The sequence below is a fragment of the Periplaneta americana genome, chromosome 9, assembly GCF_040183065.1.
Source record: "Periplaneta americana isolate PAMFEO1 chromosome 9, P.americana_PAMFEO1_priV1, whole genome shotgun sequence".
Taxonomy (NCBI): Eukaryota; Metazoa; Arthropoda; class Insecta; order Blattodea; family Blattidae; genus Periplaneta; species Periplaneta americana.
In genome coordinates, this window is record NC_091125.1 from 154,319,416 (window position 1) to 154,339,203 (window position 19,788).

The window sequence follows — 19,788 nt, forward strand, 5'->3', positions numbered from 1 at the left end:
TACAACTTGAGAAGGTTTTCCAATCACCTTCCGAGGTTCAGTCTCGGCCCACATTTTGACTTTCGTTTTGCGATCCACGGGTACGGAAACTTTCTGGGATTCCCGTGTTGAAGAATCTGCATCATTGAAATTGAACCCTCCACTTGACACGATGCAGTTACACAGAGTGAACGTAATGAACTCAGTTTCATTTCGAATGCAGGTGATGTTTCAGGAGAGCAATTGATCCTTTCAATAGCTAAGGTTACAATCGGAATAATAGATATACCGGGTAGATATTCCAAGCCTCTTAAAGTCATCTTTCAAGAAGAGAGTAGCGGTAGGAAAGATTGGAGAATGTTGGGTTTGCAGTGAAAAACCTGCTCTTGGGCAGAACACTATGAATAAATAATAATAATAATGATAATAATAATAATGTATTTTTAGTACATCAGTCATAGTCTTTTGTTAATTCTTATTTAATTGTAATGCAATTTGGGGTTACAAATAACAGTATATGAGCTGTTGAGAGCAGAAGTGGTGTACGTCAAAAATGGGTAATGAGGGTTAAAGTAAACATTCTGTATAATACAGCATAGTGTAGCAATTAATATTGAAATTATTTAAACTATTAGTAGTTAGTGGATAGCACGAAGGACATATTAATTGCTACTTTGCGCTATATTTTACAGAATTTTTACTTTAAACCTCATTACCCAATTTTGACTTACACCACTTTTGCTCTGAACGGCTCATATTTTGGCGGTACATTAGCAAAAAAGATACAATACTACTGAGGCAGAATAAGAAGAGAAAGTCAAGGAATATTATGGACAGTAAAAAATCGATCATACTGGAATGGGCATTTAAGAGTTGTTAATTCATTATAAAAAGCGAATCTGATAAAACGTTAATGAAAATTAATTTTATTTCCTAGAAAAAAAATATATATCAAGAAAATACAATAATGAATGAATGAATAAATATATATAAATAAATTAAGTAATAAATAAAATAAATAAGTATAGAAAGAAAGGAAGAAATGAGTGAGTGAAATTATGAAGGAAGGAATGAACGAATTAATGAATGAAGGAATAAATAAAGAAATCAATAAGAAAAGGATCATGAAATTGATACCAAACCTTTGTGTTGTACTAGTAGATTGTATTGTAAACCTCTTCTGTATATATTTCAACTAGACTGTGACTATAAATTAAGACTTTAAGGAATCAATCAATTAAAAATGTACAGACTGAGTATTAAAAACACTTTATTAAACAGAAAATAAGTATGAAGAAAATTTTCAAATATTCCTCCTCCCACTTCAACGCATTTGGCCGCACGCGTAAATCGTGCGCGTTGCATTGAACCCTTTCCTCTCAGCAGTTATTTATTATAGTGTACGTACAGCTACTCGTTGACAGGAACACAAAGATATGAAAATGTATCTTAAAAAAAGTCTGTCGAATCTGAATGAAAAAATTGCTGAATCGATGAGAAAATATTATCCTTATCACTAATGATACAGCTCGTGGAGGAAGGCGAAAACATATCTTAATTTATTGGTCCTTGAAATAAGTTTTAACCGATTCCTAAAACACAACTGTCATAATTAGAGATGGTAGGTTTTAGCTAAAAACTTAGATATATACATTTATTTATATATGAGGTCTTGTCGTCCTCATTGAATAATCATTGACTATAAGTAAATATCTATTAATTTGAGAAAAATTCGTTCTGGCACCGGGAATCGAACCCGTGACCTCTCACCTCTGCGAGCTGAGGGCTCTTTTCACCTGACATATATCGGAACACGATCCACGGTGCCGGTCGAACCGTAGATCGTGTCCCCGTTTAGCTCAGATGACAAGAACGCTCAGCGCACAGACTGGAGAGGTCCCGAGTTCATTCCCGGTGCCAGAACGAATTTTTCTAAAAAAATTTAGAACTTTAAAAATAAAATTTAGCATTCTATAGCACTTTCAATGTTACGATTTAGCATTTTGTAGCGTTTTAGGATGGAACATAATTTATAGAAATTTAGGTGGTGGAAATTCAATGTCATCAATATGTTAACAGATAAATTTGATAGATGTTTAAGTTAAAATGCTTGACAATAATACGTAAGCAAAGGAAACATATAGAATTACAGTGAACTTTTAAACATTAAAAACATGCTAAAACATATGGTGTGATTTTAATCAGATCCACGTAGTTGGAATGGAATGGAATTTACGAGAGGGGGCACTATGGCCCAGCACTGCGACCTGTTACGATCTATTGTGGTAATACTCAAGCTAGGCGCAATTCCAAGCCCACACCAGCTGACTACACTAAGATTCAATGAAAAATCCCACACCTGATCGGGACTCGAACTCGGGCCGCCGCCGCCGCAGGGATGATCCACCTAATTACTCATCCGCTACCATATACAACTTGTTTATGAGTGAACACTGGACCTAAAGAGATAGCATAGCAGCCAATATTCTACTACCAGCACCAAATAGATTAGTTCTGCAATGCTTGGTAAAAGTGGCATAAGTTAGTTTCCACAAATTTTTTTTATTAATTTATTGAAAACTTACGGAACATCCGCTCGCTTGGAAAAAGAGACATAGGCATTTCTCCCATTAGAATAATTCATAAAGAAGAAAATCAAATCGACATAAACCAATGTGAAAAATTGTAAATGTGTAAAATTAACATTTTTGATTTGTGCCACTTTTCCCGAGCACTACAGATGTTGAAAACTAAAGATAATGGTAATACAGATAACAAAAAATAAATGTGCCGAAATGCTGTCAAAATAAATAATTTAAGTAGTCACATTCCTGTATTATTCATACTGTAAAAGCTAACAATGGAAGGGTGACCAAACTATTTAAAAAATAATGTAAGAATATGTATGTGGTGGGGTCTTTATACATATATTTGGATTTTTAAGAAACCATAAAATGTAATTTCGGTCTTAATTCGCAAAAACACATGCATTTCGCATTTTGTACTCAATTTCGCATTTAATCGCGGATTAAAGAACTACAGCAATATACGTAAAATTATTTATTTTCACAGCATTTCGGCATATTTCGCATTTATCGTGATTGCAAAAATCTACCATCTCTTGTCATTATGCACTGTAAATCCTTCAAATGAGGACAAAAAATGTATGTCCTTGATAACAGGAAATCAATGACTTGAAAATGTATCGGATATGACTGCAAAAGTTAAAACTAGCGAGAAACTATTTCCATCTCCAACAATGGAAGCACAGAAAGGGAATGTAATAACTTCTATACAACAGCACTCTTTTCGTCTTCGACCTCAGCTTCCAGTTGAGCCGGTAAGTCTAGAATGACTTCGCGGAAGATGATGGGATTGAGGTTCTTTCCGAGCTGGTACAAGAAGAACCAGTCCCCCGAACTCATCTTCTGTACGATTAACTGTATCTTGCAGCGGGGGACGAACCGAGTCTGGGCCAGTAGGAAGAACGATCGCACCTGAGGAACCAGGAACACCACGGCGCGGTACACTAGGGCGAGCGCTGTGATGACGGCCAGCACGATGAACCAGAACCAGAGGAACACGAAGATCTTCTCGTTGGCCACGTTCAGAGGCAGGATGCAGATGGCGTCGTGCAGTTGGATTGTGCCGGAGGGCCCATACTTTCTGAACATGCACTTGGTCACCTTGGGGAAGAGCTTGGTCATCGGGTCCTCTCTGTCGAAAGGGGAAGTGTCCTCCAAAAAGGATATGACAGACGGCCCGTAACTAGTGAACTCGCCGCCCAGGAATTTGTCCAGGAAATATATCTGGCCGATCTAGGAAAATGCAGTTTCATTTTGTTAGCTGCTTCTACAGGGTGTCCGAAAAATCCCACACCTTAGCACCAATCACAATATGTGTTCTACAGGGACATCATTTTATTTTTACTTCAATTTTTATTGTACCTGAGTTTTTTAATGTACTTCACTCCCACTCCTTCTACTAGTAAACTTCCAATCGTCCTCCACACAGAACCAAGCAGCGTATGCAGTCAAAGTGCCTTACGGTGATATTAAACAATACTGAGTTAGTGAGTATAGTACGTTCCATAAATATATTCGCGTTTTTCAGTGACGAAAGAGTTTTAAATATTGAACCATATTTTCGTACAAGTACTGTCGTCCGTTTGCCTACGTCGCATTCCAATTTTCCCCACTTACTTCTGCTCTCCCCTCTGTAAAGGCTAATGGCTGGGCTGTCTGAGCTCTTTTCTGAAAACATTAATTTCTGTTAGAAATTGAGCGTCTACGTAATATTATACAACTGTTTAAAATAACTTTAATAAAAAACCTCCTTCCTTTCTACGACCCTGCGACGTAACTACTTGGATGGAAAGTAGATAGCATATCTAAGTAAGTTTATCTTTTCGGATCGGGCAGAAGTGAAGACTGAATTTGCAGTACGTCAGGTAATCTTTTGTAGACTAAGTACAGAATTATTTCCACACGAGTTACTAGTACGAAGGACGAAACTGGTAATTGAAATTAGGTACAATAGTGCGATAATATGCACAAAAGAACTGAAGCTGTATCGAAATGAACGGCCACCATTTTAAAAAAATGTGTTTAAATATCCATATTATGATTATTTTTCAATTTAACTTCATTCTCTATAGTGTACGCTAATGTACTGTAGACAGTATAATATACACTGCATAATGAATATGTCCGAATGGATAGCTCAGTTCGTGAGTAAAAACACTTATTGTTAATACAGTACTGTATTTTGATTAAACAAAAACCTAATGAAAATTATCAAACTCAAAATCGCGATAATTCATAGTTTACGTAAATGGATGAACTAATTTTCTTCCCTCCTATACCTAGTAAAGTGATTTGTTTGTATTTTACGGCAGTATCATTGAACTCCAGTCGTGGAAAGGGGTAGCAAAGGTATAGCCAGGTTAATATTAGAAATGTTAGTAAAAATAAAATGATGTCTCTGTATATGTGTTCTGCAATGCTCGGCATATATCTGGAGGCAAAATCGCATGTTATTTAAAACAAGGGTCACAAAGTCAGGTGATACGGCGCGGCACTCATATTCGATCTTTCGGTGTAGATATTCCATGCCTCCAAGCTTACGCTGTAGATCCGTGACTTAACATCCAAAGCAAAGTCCAGGAGATTCAAGTAGGCGAGCGTGAAGCTCTTTAGACGGGACCTCTGCTAACAATACAACCATATACAGAGTGGAAGTGAAATAACCCTGCAGATTGAACGGGACGATAGATACACTTGAATGAATAGAAAACCTATACTACATTTTGTGCTTAAGTTAGATGTTTCAGCAGTCAGGCAAAATCGCCACTAACACTCTTCTCTCTTCTCGTAATACAAATGTACTTGTAAAGTCTGTCTTCTTAGGTGAGCTACATTTCACCTCCTCTCTACGACGATACAATCTGCTCGTATTGTTCAGTGGTTTGAAATTAAGTTTTTAAATTAAATTTACACGAAAACTTCCACGCTATTGAAATACGTCAGAGGAATAAATTATTATTCGTTATTATATTTTCTATCGATAACGACAATACTCGCAATAATTACCGAATAAGAGGATGTTAAACATTCGGAGAGAAAAAAAAACTTTTCTTTTTCTGAGAAAACTATGAACTTCCCACCTTGTTACATGCAACATGAGCTATTCGCTATGAAAATCTGCAAGGTTATTTCACTTCCACCCTGTATAAAACACATTATATGATTTATCCTACGGTGTGGGAGTTTTGTGACACCCAGTATATTCACTTTACAGAATTAGATATAAGAGATATAGCTGTCCACTGTCTATAATATATTATTATTACTATTATTATTATTATTGTTATTATTATTATTATTATTATTATTATTATTATTATTATTATTATTATTATTATTATTATTATTATTCAAAGTAAAATAGATGCTGAAAAAAATATATCGATATTTTCACGGAATGAATTTTGAGATATTCGTACAAATAAAAGCGAACAAATGGCAACATTTCAACCCGTGTTTGCGTAACAGTAGCGGTTGAGTCACAAGAAAATATAACATCATAATTATGTACAGATATGGAATTAAAATGGTCGAGTCTTCGTAGTAGTCCTCCTCTATGTAGGTAACAAGCCTCTCAAGACTGTCCATAAGTAGCATACATTTAGGCGCACTTGTTTACTGTACAGCTGTCAAAAAAAAAAAAAGTGGCCGCACTCGTGAACAGCGAATATTTTCAAAGTCCACTTCGGGTCGCGGCGATGTTACACGATGCATGTGCTTGTACAAGCAGTTCCGGAAATATGAAAGTGTGCCATATCTGCGCCTCGTAGACCAGCGGTAGAGTGCTTGTTTAATGATTCAAAGGTCGTGGGTTCGGGCCTTCTTCAAGTTTTTATTTTATTTTTTAATCGTTCTTTAGCGATGTAAATTATATTCAAATTATCATTTATATCCAGTTATCGTTCTTTATGGATATCACGTTATTTATATTTTGTTATCGTTCTTTAGAGATATGAATAAAATTCAGGTCATCATTTGTATTCTGTTATCGTATTATAACGATATGAATAATAATTATTATTGTATCTCCAATGGGGGTTAGCCCTATTTTACATATGTATGTTAGGGCTATAGTTTTATACACAAAAATATAAGCATAAAGAGAAATGGAAAAGAAAATTAAATTAGCTTACGCGATGTAAACAAAACATAAACAATCCCTAAATTAGGCATTGCGATTGCAAAACAAATATCAGGTATCAATTTGAAACATACAAAAACATTAACAACATACATACGTAACACTTCTATAACACAAATATGCAGCTTTCCGTACCATACATCATAAATTAATACACAATAGTCACACAAACACAATCAAACTATAATTACGACATTGCGACGACATCAAGCATCCCATAACTGACTCACATACATAACAAATCAAGCATCCGTTACAACACATACACTTCAACATAGTACCGGTAACCACACTTTTAAAAGTTACAAATTTGGCTCCAAGAAGAATAAATAGGACACTGTTACTAATTACTATTCTTCTACAATTTCTTAAATACATCTGTAATAAATCTGTGAAATTCCGATATGAATAATATTCACGTTTTTTATATTGTTATCGTTCTTTAGCGATTTAAATAATATTCAAGTTATCATTTATATTCTGTTTTCCTTCATTAGCATTATAAAACAATATTCAAGTTATTTATATTGTTATTGTTCTTTCGCAATATATTAATTAAACAAACCGATATTTATCATTTATATTCTGTTATCGTTCTTTAGTGATACTGTATAAATAATATTCAAGTTATTTATATTGTAATCGTTCTTTAGCGATATAAATAACATAAATTTAATATTAGGTTTGGAAAAATTCAGTTGCATAATACTGCTATTAGTTTTTCTTTTTGTATTATTACATTATACTATCTTGAACCACAATAAAATGAAAAGGAGTAACGAGGAATTGAACCTGAGACGTTGACATCTAAATTCCGACGTTCGTCCTCTAAGCTACGAGAGCAAAAGTGTGGAAACATTTTCGGAAAAATTGGCCCAATCACACTCTAAGATTTTCTGATGATTCGTAGAAGCTAGTCCAGGATGCGGGGGGCAAAGGCTAATTGAGATTTCCCGGTCTCTGACCGGGTCAAACATCCTGATAGAATTAATATTTAACCCTTGCCGTGACTTTCGGTGAAGTCCGGAGGGCCCAATTAGTCAAATCCACTCTCCTCATCTCCACGCTTGGGCCCCCTGGAATTTAATAAGATGCGAAAGAGATAGTGGTGTGCGGAAAGCAACGGGATGTTACCGCATTTAGGCCTATTCTTCCCAAGAAAACTGCAAACATGAATAATAGAAGAAGAAGGATCTTCTGCGGACCTCTGGAAAAAGAACTAAGGAAGAGACTAGTGAAGTGCTTTGTGTGGAGTGTGGCATTGTATGGGGAAAGAACATGGACATTACGACGAAATGAAGAGAAACGAATTGAAGCATTTGAAATGTGGATGTGGAGAAGAACGGTGCGTGTAAAGTGGACAGACAGAATAAGAAATAAAATTGTGTTTGAAAAAGTGAGTGAAGAAAGAATGATGCTGAAACTGATTAGAAAGAGAAAAAGGAATTGGTTGGGTCTCTGGTTGAAAAGAATAATAGACGACATTAGGATATGTGGATCATATGCGGAGACTAAGAGGAAGGCAGAAAATAGGAAAGATTGGAGATTGCTGTATTTGCAATGAAAGACCTGCCCATGGACAGAACATTTATGTGTGTATGTTCAGAATGCCTGGAATATCGTGTCTAAGAACAGTCGCTATTTGCAAAGACTAGTCAATTCCATGCCCACTCGACTGCAAGATGATCGAGATAAGAGGAAGATAGACTAAATATTGAATTGTGGCTTTTTGTTTTGTTTTTTGAACGCTTAATTTTTTTAATGTTTTAAGGCCGACACCAGTAAATTTGTTATGTTTATGCCACGAAAGATATTTTATTGAGAATAAAATCTTTTTTCTTTCCATTTGCAGCCACAATATCGTAATGATAATGATAAAGTCATGGCATAATTTATTAATGAACCTGATGTTAATTACTAAAATAATCATAAAAGAGAAAGGAGCCATTATGTCTAGTTTGTCTCTCTCAAAAACACAACAAAAAAGGACATAAAAAGCACGAGGTTGTAGTCGAACGCAGGACCTCATGAATAAGAGGCCTGAACACTACCACTATGCTATCGAATAACACACAGTATACTTCAATTATAACTGTAGATATCAGGCAACGTGGTCCAACAACATGTAACATCGCCTGTCTCCGAATTGTAGCGAAGATACCCGAAGGGAACTTTGTTCCAGGAGAGCGGCCACTTTTTCTTTTGACAGCTGTACATACACAATGCGTTGTATCTGGAACTTAGTAAAATTAGGTAGCCCAATTTTTTTTTTCTGGGTCTGTACGTAACTGCACGAAGGGTTCAGTAACTTAGCGCTCACGAAGGAACATTGGTGATTGTGCACTTCCTCTTCTCGCTTTAGTCTTACTTCCGACTTTCTTTGAATGCACGGTTGCCACGTCTCCCTATCACACATTTTATTATCGATGTTTAATGGAATTACGGTCAAACTCAAACCATCAATGTTATGAAACAAACCAATAAAGTACACATTTGTTGGCATTTACTCTTCAATGTCACCCGATTTTCTGAAATATGCATTTCAAAATTCGAACCTCGTTCACAAATTCAATGGAATTACAGTCAAAACATCAATGTTATGAAACAAACCAATAAAGTACACATTTGTTAGAATTTACTCTTCAACGTCACCCGATTTTCTGAAATATGCATTCCAAAATTCGAACCTCGTTCACAAATTCAATGGAATTACGGTCAAACCATCAATGTTATGAAACAAACCAATAAAGTACACATTTGTTGGCATTTAGCCTACTCTTCAATGTCACCCGATTTTCTGAAATATGCATTCCAAAATTCCAACCTCTTTCACAAATTCAATGGAATTACAGTCAAACCATCAATGTTATGAAACAAACCAATAAAGTACACATTTGTTAGCATTTACTCTTCAACGTCACCCGATTTTCTGAAATATGCATTCCAAAATTCGAACCCCGTTCACAAAAGACCACAATGGTATTGTACTCTTCGTTTACGGTAACTCACTTCCTTGATTCATCTCTCAATATGACCTTATTTACTTCCCTCCGTCCACACCTGTGGAGTAACGGCTAGCACGTCTGGCTGCGAAACCAGGTGGCCCGGGTTCGATTCCCGGTCGGCGCAAGTTACCTGGATGAGGTTTTTTCCGGGATTTTCCCTCAACCCAATATGAGCAAATGCTGGGTAACTTTCGGTGCTGGACCCCGGACTCATTTCACCGGCATTACCACCTTCATCTCATTCAGACGCTAAATAACCTAAGCTGTTGATAAAGCGTCGTAAAATAACCTAATAAAATAAAAAAATACATAAAAAAGTTTCCTCCTATCCTGCATATACAGACATTCTTTGGTATTAGTTTAGTATATCTTACCACATTAATGAGATTCAGCATCTCGCAGGCTGCGAAACGAAGTGCGTAGAAGTTGTTGGTGTGTATTTTTGAAGATTTGAAATAGTCAAGGATTCTCTTCTTGCGATCAGCTGACCAGTTTTCGTTCACAAGAGGACCTCCTAAAGCAACATAATAATAATAATAATAATAATAATAATAATAATAATAATAATAATAATAATAATAATAATAATAATAACAGACATTAGCTATCCATCAGAACACAACGCTAGAACAGAAGCTAGTACGGGGATCATACTGAAAGTAGTGGGCAACATTTTTTTATAAATCACAACCTAGTAATTACGACAAAAAACCAAGCACATCGTCATAAATAGAGCCCGGATTTATATGCACTAAAAGTTAAGAATGACACCGAGTATAATTGAGTGGATGTGGTGTCGGTTATTAAGGTTTCCGAGCCTGGTTCACAATACTCCAAAATTTAAAAATAGACAACTCATTCACAAGGACTAGATAATGCATCTTGTATACCTCGCGATGATTTGTAAGGAGGAGTTAGGAGGATTAAATACCTTTAACTGTGTCAAAGGTAAATACTGAAAGACAAGAATGGTATCTGAAAGGAGTGAGGGCATAGCTTTTATGTTTATAAACTATACTGACTAACAATATTAACTTTTAGTGCATATAAATCCGGACTCTAGTCATAATCTTTAGACCAGGGACTGGCAAACTTGGCTACGTCACAGGATGACGTATTACTTTTCCCCACCATTACAGCATAAGCACAGTCTACCTGCGAAACAGAGGACAGTGGCATTTGTGTCACATCAGATGAAGGAACAGATGAGTTGCAACGAAATGTTTCATTTTCTATCTCTGAAGGCTTTGTCAGATATTTCACATGACAGACGTAAAAATTATGGTAATGGCCTTGAAAATCTACATATAAGAAGAAATTGAGAAAAGTCGTTTACTGTAGTTTATTTTGGAATTCGTTTGCTGTAAGATGTATTGAAGTTCCTCTCGAGTTACAAATGGAAGTAATTGAACTTAAACGTGACATGCACATCAGGAATAAGTGCTGATCTTAGAGGAATGGATTTATTCTGGAAGTTGCGGAAAGATAAATGGTTTTGAAGCCAGGTTAATGACAATATTTAGATCTATGCATGTTTGTGAGAAATTCTTGTCACACATGTAGGTACATCACGAGATTTTCTATAAAATCAAACATAAGCAACATAAACTTGAATTCGGCTCTGCGACTTGTGATGTCAAATTTCATTCCAAGAATCACCTCAATAATTCAGAGCAAATGTTAATCTGATTTCGTAATGCATACTGTGTACATTATTAAACTAAAAAGTTAATTTCACAAAAGCAACTGATTAATAATGTATTCAATGTAGAAATTGTTTTCAAGAAGTCTTACGTTCATTTTATTGTATAGGCCTATTGCATTGCAACAGCTATAATCCGTCTCAGGAATCTGTAGAATGACTTGGCGCATGGGGGCGAAGTCTATCTGTGCTGGAGTGTATTGCGGGCAGCATCAGCTCGAGGCCGCTAAGGGGTAAAATGCTCGTGATGGAGAGTTCAGATAGAAATGATCCCTTTTTCTGCAAGCGATTGGTAGTTTCGTTCAACCAATGCCTCTCTCCAGAGCGGTCATTGTTCCTAGTCCTCCCACATACCACTTGCGCAGAGGTCTTATTTTGTCGGTCTACTCCACAGATTCCTGGAACGGACCATAAGGCATTTAATTCATTTATTACGTTTCATCGATGGTTTAGTTTGAACGTGCTACTGTGTTATGTTATAAGATTAAAATTAAAATTTAAAATAATTAAATGTGTGTAGGTAGTTATTCTGTTATATTTAATAATACGTCATCTCATAAATATACCATTATTTATGCTTCAAATAGGTGTTAATACAAAACGTTGTGAGCAGTATTGTGACCTCCATTGCTTGCAGTCTGATTCTCTCTCTTTTTCTATCAAACATGTTTTCAAACTCCCCACTATTTGTGTACCCTCCCTATTTCCCCTACCGTGCCCGTGCCTGAAATAGACTATAGAATAATAGACAGCAACTTGAGCAAGTCGTGACGTCATTATCTTCCGTCACGTGACCATAGTTAGCTAATATAAAATGGGTACCGTAAACTGGGGTTACTTTGAACACAGAGGAAACTTTGAACATTTTTTCAGAAAATCCTATTTAGGTTTCTAGATGCTACACTTGTTAGATGGAGGTAAATTTCGTATGAGAATGATTTTTATGATAATTTACCTCCATCTATAACAAGTGCAGCACGTAGAAACCTAAATATGATTTTCTGAAAAAATGTTCAAAGTTTCCTCTGTGTTCAAAGTAACCCCAGTTTACGGTACAATTGATGTTTCCTTCCGTCAGCGTTCTGTGATTGAATTTCTCGTTAAAGAGGGAATCACCGCTCCAGAAATGCATCAGTCTTCAGCATGCGTAGGGATGCATGGGCGCCAGAAATGTCAGATGATGAGTAAAACATTTTAATGATGGAAAACAAGCATGGAAGATTATCAGATCTGGGATTTTTCATTGAAACGTCTATAGTGACACTTGTGGCGGACATGGTCGCAGGTAGAGTTTTCTCGGGGTTCTCCCATTTTCTCCCATATTAGGCATCTACATCATTCCGACACCATTTCTCCATTTCGTTATCATTCCATAGTATTCCCCGATCGTCGGCTGGCGACGCACGGAGGGGACTGGCTTACGGACGTTGCCTGCTCGAAACCTGGGTGCGCAGAGAAGCGTAGTGTAGTCTTGTGTGGGTTTGGGAATGCGCCTAGCTTCAGGGTTAGCGCAATAGATCGTAACAGGTTGCAGTGCTGGGTCATAGTGCCCCTCTCCCCTAAATTTCAATTCCATAGAAGATTAGCTTCGCAGCGGTCGTCCGCGGAAAAGTTTCGTCGTATTTCAGCGAAGGATTGGTGCATGCCTATGAAAGACGAAGAAGTAGAACGGAGAAAGTTTTCAGAGGATCAGAGATTCACCTAGTCGGTCCACTTACCGAGGTCGTCGGCTAGCAGCTTGACTCTCCCTCCTTCCCAAGTCTTCCAGAGAAATCGTGGAGCATAGAAGAGGAGCGCTTGGAAGAAGAGCACGAAGCACACCCACTGGTAATACCTGGTGTACTTGACGTTGTCTTTGTTCTCCCAGAACGTTCCTACGCCAGGATGCGATGCCGTGCGCCCTGCTTGGAAGTCTGCAACATCACCATTAAGAGAGATACACATTTCATCAGCTCCAACTTCAAGATTTATACTGTCAATCTTTCCATCTTTTTATATGAATAACTACAATTAAACATTTAATTCAGGATGCAGACGTCCTGGCATTAATACGTAATACTGACGTACAGTATGTATACAGCAAAAATTCAATCTGATGTGAAGAGACCGTAAAAATTGAATAAACAAAACTTTTAAATAATAATAATAATAATAATAATAATAATAATAATAATAATAATAATAATAATAATACTTACTTACTTACTGGCTTTTAAGGAACCCGGAGGTTCATTGCCGCCATCACATAAACCCGCCATTGGTCCCTATCCTGAGCAAGATTAATCCATTCTCTATCATCATATCCCACCTCCCTCAAATCCATTTTAATATTATCTTCCCACCTACGTCTCGGCCTCCCTAAAGGTCTTTTTCCCTCCGGTCTCCCGACTAACACTCTATATGCATTTCTGTATTCGCCCATACGTGCTACATGCCCTGCCCGTCTCAAACGTCTGGATTTAATGTTCCTAATTATGTCAGGTGAAGAATACAATGCGTGCAGTTCTGTGTTGTGTAACTTTCTCCATTCTCCTGTAACTTCATCCCTCTTAGCCCCAAATATTTTCCTAAGCACCTTATTCTCAAACACCCTTAATCTCTGTTCCTCTCTCAAAGTGAGAGTCCAAGTTTCACAACCATACAGAACAGCCGGTAATATAACTGTTTTATAAATTCTAACTTTTAGATTTTTCGACAGCAGACTGGATGATGAAAGTTTCTCAACCGAATAATAACAGGCATTTCCCATATTTATTCTGTGTTGAATTTCCTCCCGAATATCATTTATATTTGTTACTGTTGCTCCCAGATATTTGAACTTCTCCACCTCTTCAAAAGATAAATTTCCAATTTTTATATTTCTATTTCGTACAATATTCTCGTCACGAGACATAATCATATACTTTGTCTTTTCGGGATTTACTTTAATAATAATAATAATAATAATAATAATAATAATAATAATAATAATAATAATAATAATTGTATTTATTTAGGAGCTCAGCGTTAAAGATATGATTGAAACAAGAGGGCTATAAACAGAAGGATTTTCTTCTTAATCGTAGTTAACCAGCACTGGGAGCGCAAACATGATCTCTTACCAACATTCCGTCATTAAATTTAGACTCCATTAAACGGAGAATTAACATGCTTACTCTTGATATACGTTGTCAGTCCTGATAATGAAATATTTTGAATTCCAGTTTGAATTTTATTCTGGTCACTCCAATATCCCAGGCAACGAAAAAGCAGACCAACCGGCGTTTGGTAAATTTTGTATGACTGTGATGGATAACGTCGCTTTAATGGGAGACAGGGATTGCAGGTTCCCCCTCTCTCTCAAAATTTGTTCTGAGGTCAGTTTAGCAGTCTCAACTGCAATCCTGTCCTTTTAGCCCATATGAACGAGTGAACATAAATCTCAGTGATCTGGGATGCGAGTAATTTACTTAGGGCCCATTAATGGTTATTACGCCTGACTATGAAACGAGTGGGACCGGGTTCAGATCCTGGTTGGGACAAGTTACCTGGCTGAGATTTTTTCCGGGGTTTTGCTTCAACTCATTAAGAGAAAATGCTGGATAACTTTCGGTGTTGGATCCTGGACTCACTGCACTGGCATTATCACTAGGCTCCGTATTCCAGCTATCTATAAACTTGAATGAAGTTGCCTGATTCGAAGACGTCACAGAGCAGGTACAGTATGTTCGTATCTTACGGTTCGTATACAAAATAGTTACGCATCCTCTGCCCTCTTCCTCTAGAAAGTAAAACCCGGGACGTAATCATTGTGAGTAGTCTTATCGATCACTGCTCTTACTAGTCGTATTATTTAAATAACTACATCTTTGTGTGTGGCTGATTGAAGATTCCTTGCAGAGGTAAATGTCTTGGCTAAGACGCTCAAGCGTGTAATATTGCAGGGCATAGTTGAGGATATTTGAACTAATATTTTCACTGTCAACATAGACAACATTACACATAAATTGTATAAAATAAACGTAAAAGTAACAAAAACAGTGCACTGAAAGACACTGCAATACCAAAAGGCACAGAAAGTGTGTTCAACGTAATCAAAAAGAACCAGTACCATCAAAATCTGAAAATTATGAAGATATTAACTCGATGTTTAGCATGGATTTGTGTAGCCTACCATGTTGTTCAGTGCCAACATCCCAATTAATAAATTAAATAAGCTACATTTTAGAGAATTTCTAGAAAAGTTTATAGAAAATTAGTGATAAGCAACATGCAATATCCCAATGAAACACGAAACAATATCAGACAATAGAAATATCTTGTACTACAATAATCATAATGGCATGTGCTACAGAAAGAATTGTTTGCAATATAAAATCATTTCAAGTGACATCTGCATATGTTCAAGTTCCGTAACTTACGAATGCACGTATTATTCACTGCAAAGATCACGACGAAAATGAACATCATGGCTCAAGCATGTGTTTACTAGTATAGCTTCAGAATGTCGGGAGTTAACTGTGCTCCACTAAAACGCAGCGACGACCTGTTTGTTTATACCCTTATCTGTTGCATTATCTGTGTTCGGCGTACTATATACCCAATGTGTCTTTAACTTCGGTCTTTGGGTAGCTGGAATACGGAGCCTAATTATCACCATCTCATTCAGACGCTATATAACCATAGCAGTTGAAAATATCGTAAAATAACTAATAAATAAATAAATGAATAAATACGCAGATAAACAAATGTTTCATTCAAGGACTGCACTCGTACCGTGCATTATGCCAATTACATCTACGTGAAAGAATGACGAAGTTGCTTGTAGTCACCTAGTGATATAAGCACAGGGATAATAAAATTTTGGTTCTTTTAACGTTACTCTTGTTTCGTATTGCAATAATATAGCTACTTATACAGGGACATAATTTTATTTTTACTAACATTTTTAATATTAACCTGGCTATATCTTTAGATTCAAGGTCTAGAACCGGAAACACCGCTTGCTCTCCCTTCCACGACTGGAGTTCGATGATACTGGCGTAAAATACAAATCACTTTACTAGGTATAGGAGGGAAGAAAAGTAGTTAATCCATTTATGTAAACTAGGAAATATCGCAATTTTGAGTTTGATAATTTTCATTGGGTTTTTGTTTAATCAAAATACAGTACTGTATTAACACTTAGGGTGCTATTCATAGACATTTCGCTAGCCCGCGCTACGAGCGTGCTAAACTAGCCCCGGCTATCGACTGATTACTTGTACAGGATTCATATCATATCGCTAACACTGGTTTATGAATACAAAAAATGCTAGTTCGCTGATCATCCACCGGAAACCCGCGCTAAGAATTTCTATGATCATGGCCCTTAGTGTTTTACTCACGAATTGAGCTATCCATTCGGACGTATTAATTATGCAGTGTATATTGTACTGTTACAGCACATTAGCGTACAATATAGAGAACGAAGTTAAATTGAAAAATAATCATAATATGGATATTTAAACACATTTTTGAAAATGGTGGCCGTTCATTTCGATACAGGCTTCTGTTCTTTTGTGCATACTATAGCACTATAGGCTATTTTACCTAATTCCAATTACCAGGTTCGTCCTTCGTACAAGTAACTCACGTTGAAATAATTCTATACCTACTCTATAAAAGAGTACCTTACGTACTGTAAATTTAATCTTCACTTCTGCCCGATCCGAAAAGATAAAATTACTTAGACATGCTATCTACTGTCCGTCCAAATGGTTTTGTCGCAGAGTCGTAGAAAGGGGGGGTCACGTGACAGTTAATTACTTAACGAGGCCCTTTTATTTAAGTTATTTTAAACAGTTGTATAATATTACATAGACGTCCAATTCCTAACAGAAATTAACGTTTTCAGAAAAGAGCTAAGACAGCCCAGCTACTATTCTTTACAGAGGGGCGAATAGAAGCAGGTGGGGGAAATCGGGATGCGACGTAAGCAAACGGACGACAGCACCTGTGCGAAAATATGATTCAATATTGAAAGCTCTTTCGTCACTGAAAAACGCGAACATATTTTTGGAACGTACTATACTCACTAACTCAGTACTGCACACGTGGCCTCGGTTCTGTGTGGAGAACGATTTGAAGTCTACTAGTAGAGGGGGTGGGAGTGAAGTACATTAAAAAACTCAGGTACAATAAAAGTTGAAGTACAAATAAAATGATGTCCCTGTAGAAATGACTTACTCTTGAAATGTTTAGTAACTGTGAAAGTTGAGTAAATCCAACAATAGGAATCGATTATTGCGTCGTGTATACCAGATTCTTCATAGCAGTGGATGGGGTCGCCGAAATATTGCTTGGACGTGACAATCAGGGAGAACACAACCAACATTACGACAGTCACCTTGTAGTGAAGTCGGAATATGTTGTTGTCGATGCAGATGACTTGGAGTTTCAGGAGGGCCCGTACAGAGCCTAACAAATCACTCATTGTACTGGCACCCTGGAACACAGCGGAATTTTACAATTTCGACCACAGACCACAGACTAATCATAATTGGTACGAAATTAATAATTCGCGCTGTAAGGCAGAAAACTGTCAAAATATACAACAGCTATAAATTAACTTATTTGTTAAATAATTTATATTAATATAGTAGGCCTACTTATATAAAAAATCGAATTACCAGACAAACTGTAGACTCCGGTAACTCTACACCAGTGGTTCCCAAACTTTCTGAAGATCCGATCCACTTTTCGGTGAGACTTTCTTTTATGACTCCCCCCCCCCTTGTCGTACCTACTAAACCCCATTCGAAAAATATAAATCCTTGTAAAATCGAAAATAACGATAATTTTATTCAAACTCAGTGGATACCATCCAAAGTATGACTCAATTGAATTATATATGGTGCGAAAATTACATGAAATATTAGGTAAACAGTAGTCTACTTCAAACCATTATCACCGTGGCGCTGCGGTAATAGTTCAATACAAAGTGGTAAATTCCATCAAAGGAAGGGCGTTGTACCGTAAACTTGTTCCGTTCCATTACTCTTTCATTGTATTTTCAGCAAAATTTGTGAAGGTATGGGTTCGTTATATGAAAATACTCTTTATCACACAGAAATGGCTTTCTTAGGGTAACGTGTTGAAAAGATTTTTACATTGAAGAACAGAATTTTTAATATATAAGACGAGAATTCGGAATATATGCAAACTTATTTTCCAATTGAAGAATGTGATTCCTAAACTCACTCAGTCCATTTGGTCATTTTTATTATTTGTACATATCATGCCCGTTCATGGAATTCACTGCCGTTGGAATCAGGGGTAGTCTTAGTCCTCAGTTGTTTAAAATTAGGTTGTTTAGAAATATTTTAAATGCACAGAATTAGTTTTTTGTAGGTATAATTTTTATTTATTATTATTATTATTATTATTATTATTATTATTATTATTATTATTTTAAAGTCAATACTTTATATTTCCATTAACACTAATATCTAAGTAGCTAATTGTCATTGTCTCAATGTAACCCGTGCTGTGCTGATCATACTAATTGAACTATTCCTTTAGTTGTGAGATTATATTCATATGTATTATTTTTTTTTTAAATTAATACTTGCATACTAGAATGTATTTTCCTGTTTGTGATTATGTATTCAATCTCTTTTTATTTTATTAATGTTTTTATTACTATTATTTTTAAGTTAATACTGATTGTGTATATGTATTCAATCTCTTTTTTATTTTATTATTATTATTACATATTTTTTTTCTTTTTTTTTTAAGATTTCTGTCATATTTCAAGCTTCTTTTCTTCCAAAACAACGCCAATCCTTGTCTAAAAGTTTGTGTTATTGTGTATAGGCCTATCACTTAAGCTCAGTCCATAGACCCGTGGATAAAAAAACTATTACCCCAGTTCTTTAATAAAAATTGACTGAACCCGTTTTGAATAATAGTTTACAAGGCCAAGATGTTAAGTCAGAGAAAAATTAACGGGTTTACAAAAAAAACTTGATTTCTTGCCAATATCATTTGACAAAAATATATTTGATTCATTCCAGTGTATTAAAGAGCTCATGGAAAATTTCGCTACATATGATAGGCAAATACTATGTTTTTGCGGAAATGCAACTAAGTTTCCAAAATTTTAATCGACAACTTTTTGAGTACATTCCGGAAGAAACTCAAAACAAATATGACTATCACAAAGGTGGTGAATCCGTTTTTAGGCAGTTGCGTTCAACTGGTTGAAATTCCAGAAACTATTAAGGAAAATCTCATTTAAATACGGTACGTATCTAGAAATTGAATGTTTAAATTATACTTTTATATTATATTATTATATTATATTATTTTTTTTTTTTTTTTGCAGAGCGTAGACCAATTTTGGATCAAAAGAAT

At 36.0% G+C, this 19,788-nt stretch overlaps 1 protein-coding gene across 1 annotated transcript; it reads right to left on the minus strand.

Annotated features, from left to right (window-relative positions):
• Positions 1 to 1,883: 1,883 nt before the first annotated feature.
• On the minus strand, positions 1,884 to 17,866 carry LOC138706631 (innexin inx2-like). Its single transcript, XM_069836162.1, has 5 exons — positions 17,616 to 17,866; positions 17,045 to 17,049; positions 13,131 to 13,313; positions 10,085 to 10,224; positions 1,884 to 3,797 (listed from the first exon to the last, which is right to left on the minus strand). Exons 1-5 carry the CDS (start codon positions 17,864 to 17,866, stop codon positions 3,270 to 3,272), a joined length of 1,107 nt encoding a protein of 368 aa, XP_069692263.1. The 3' UTR covers positions 1,884 to 3,269.
• Between the last annotated feature and the right edge of the window lie 1,922 nt (positions 17,867 to 19,788).

Coding starts and splice junctions, on each gene's coding strand:
- LOC138706631 (XM_069836162.1), bottom strand. CDS start 17,866: ATGAGTGATTTGTTAGGCTCTGTACGGGCCCTCCTGAAACTCCAAGTC. Junction 10,225..13,130: donor GCTGCTAGCCGACGACCTCG/GTAAGTGGACCG, acceptor ATGTTGCTTTAG/GAGGTCCTCTTGTGAACGAA. Junction 3,798..10,084: donor TGCTGAATCTCATTAATGTG/GTAAGATATACT, acceptor GCATTTTCCTAG/ATCGGCCAGATATATTTCCT.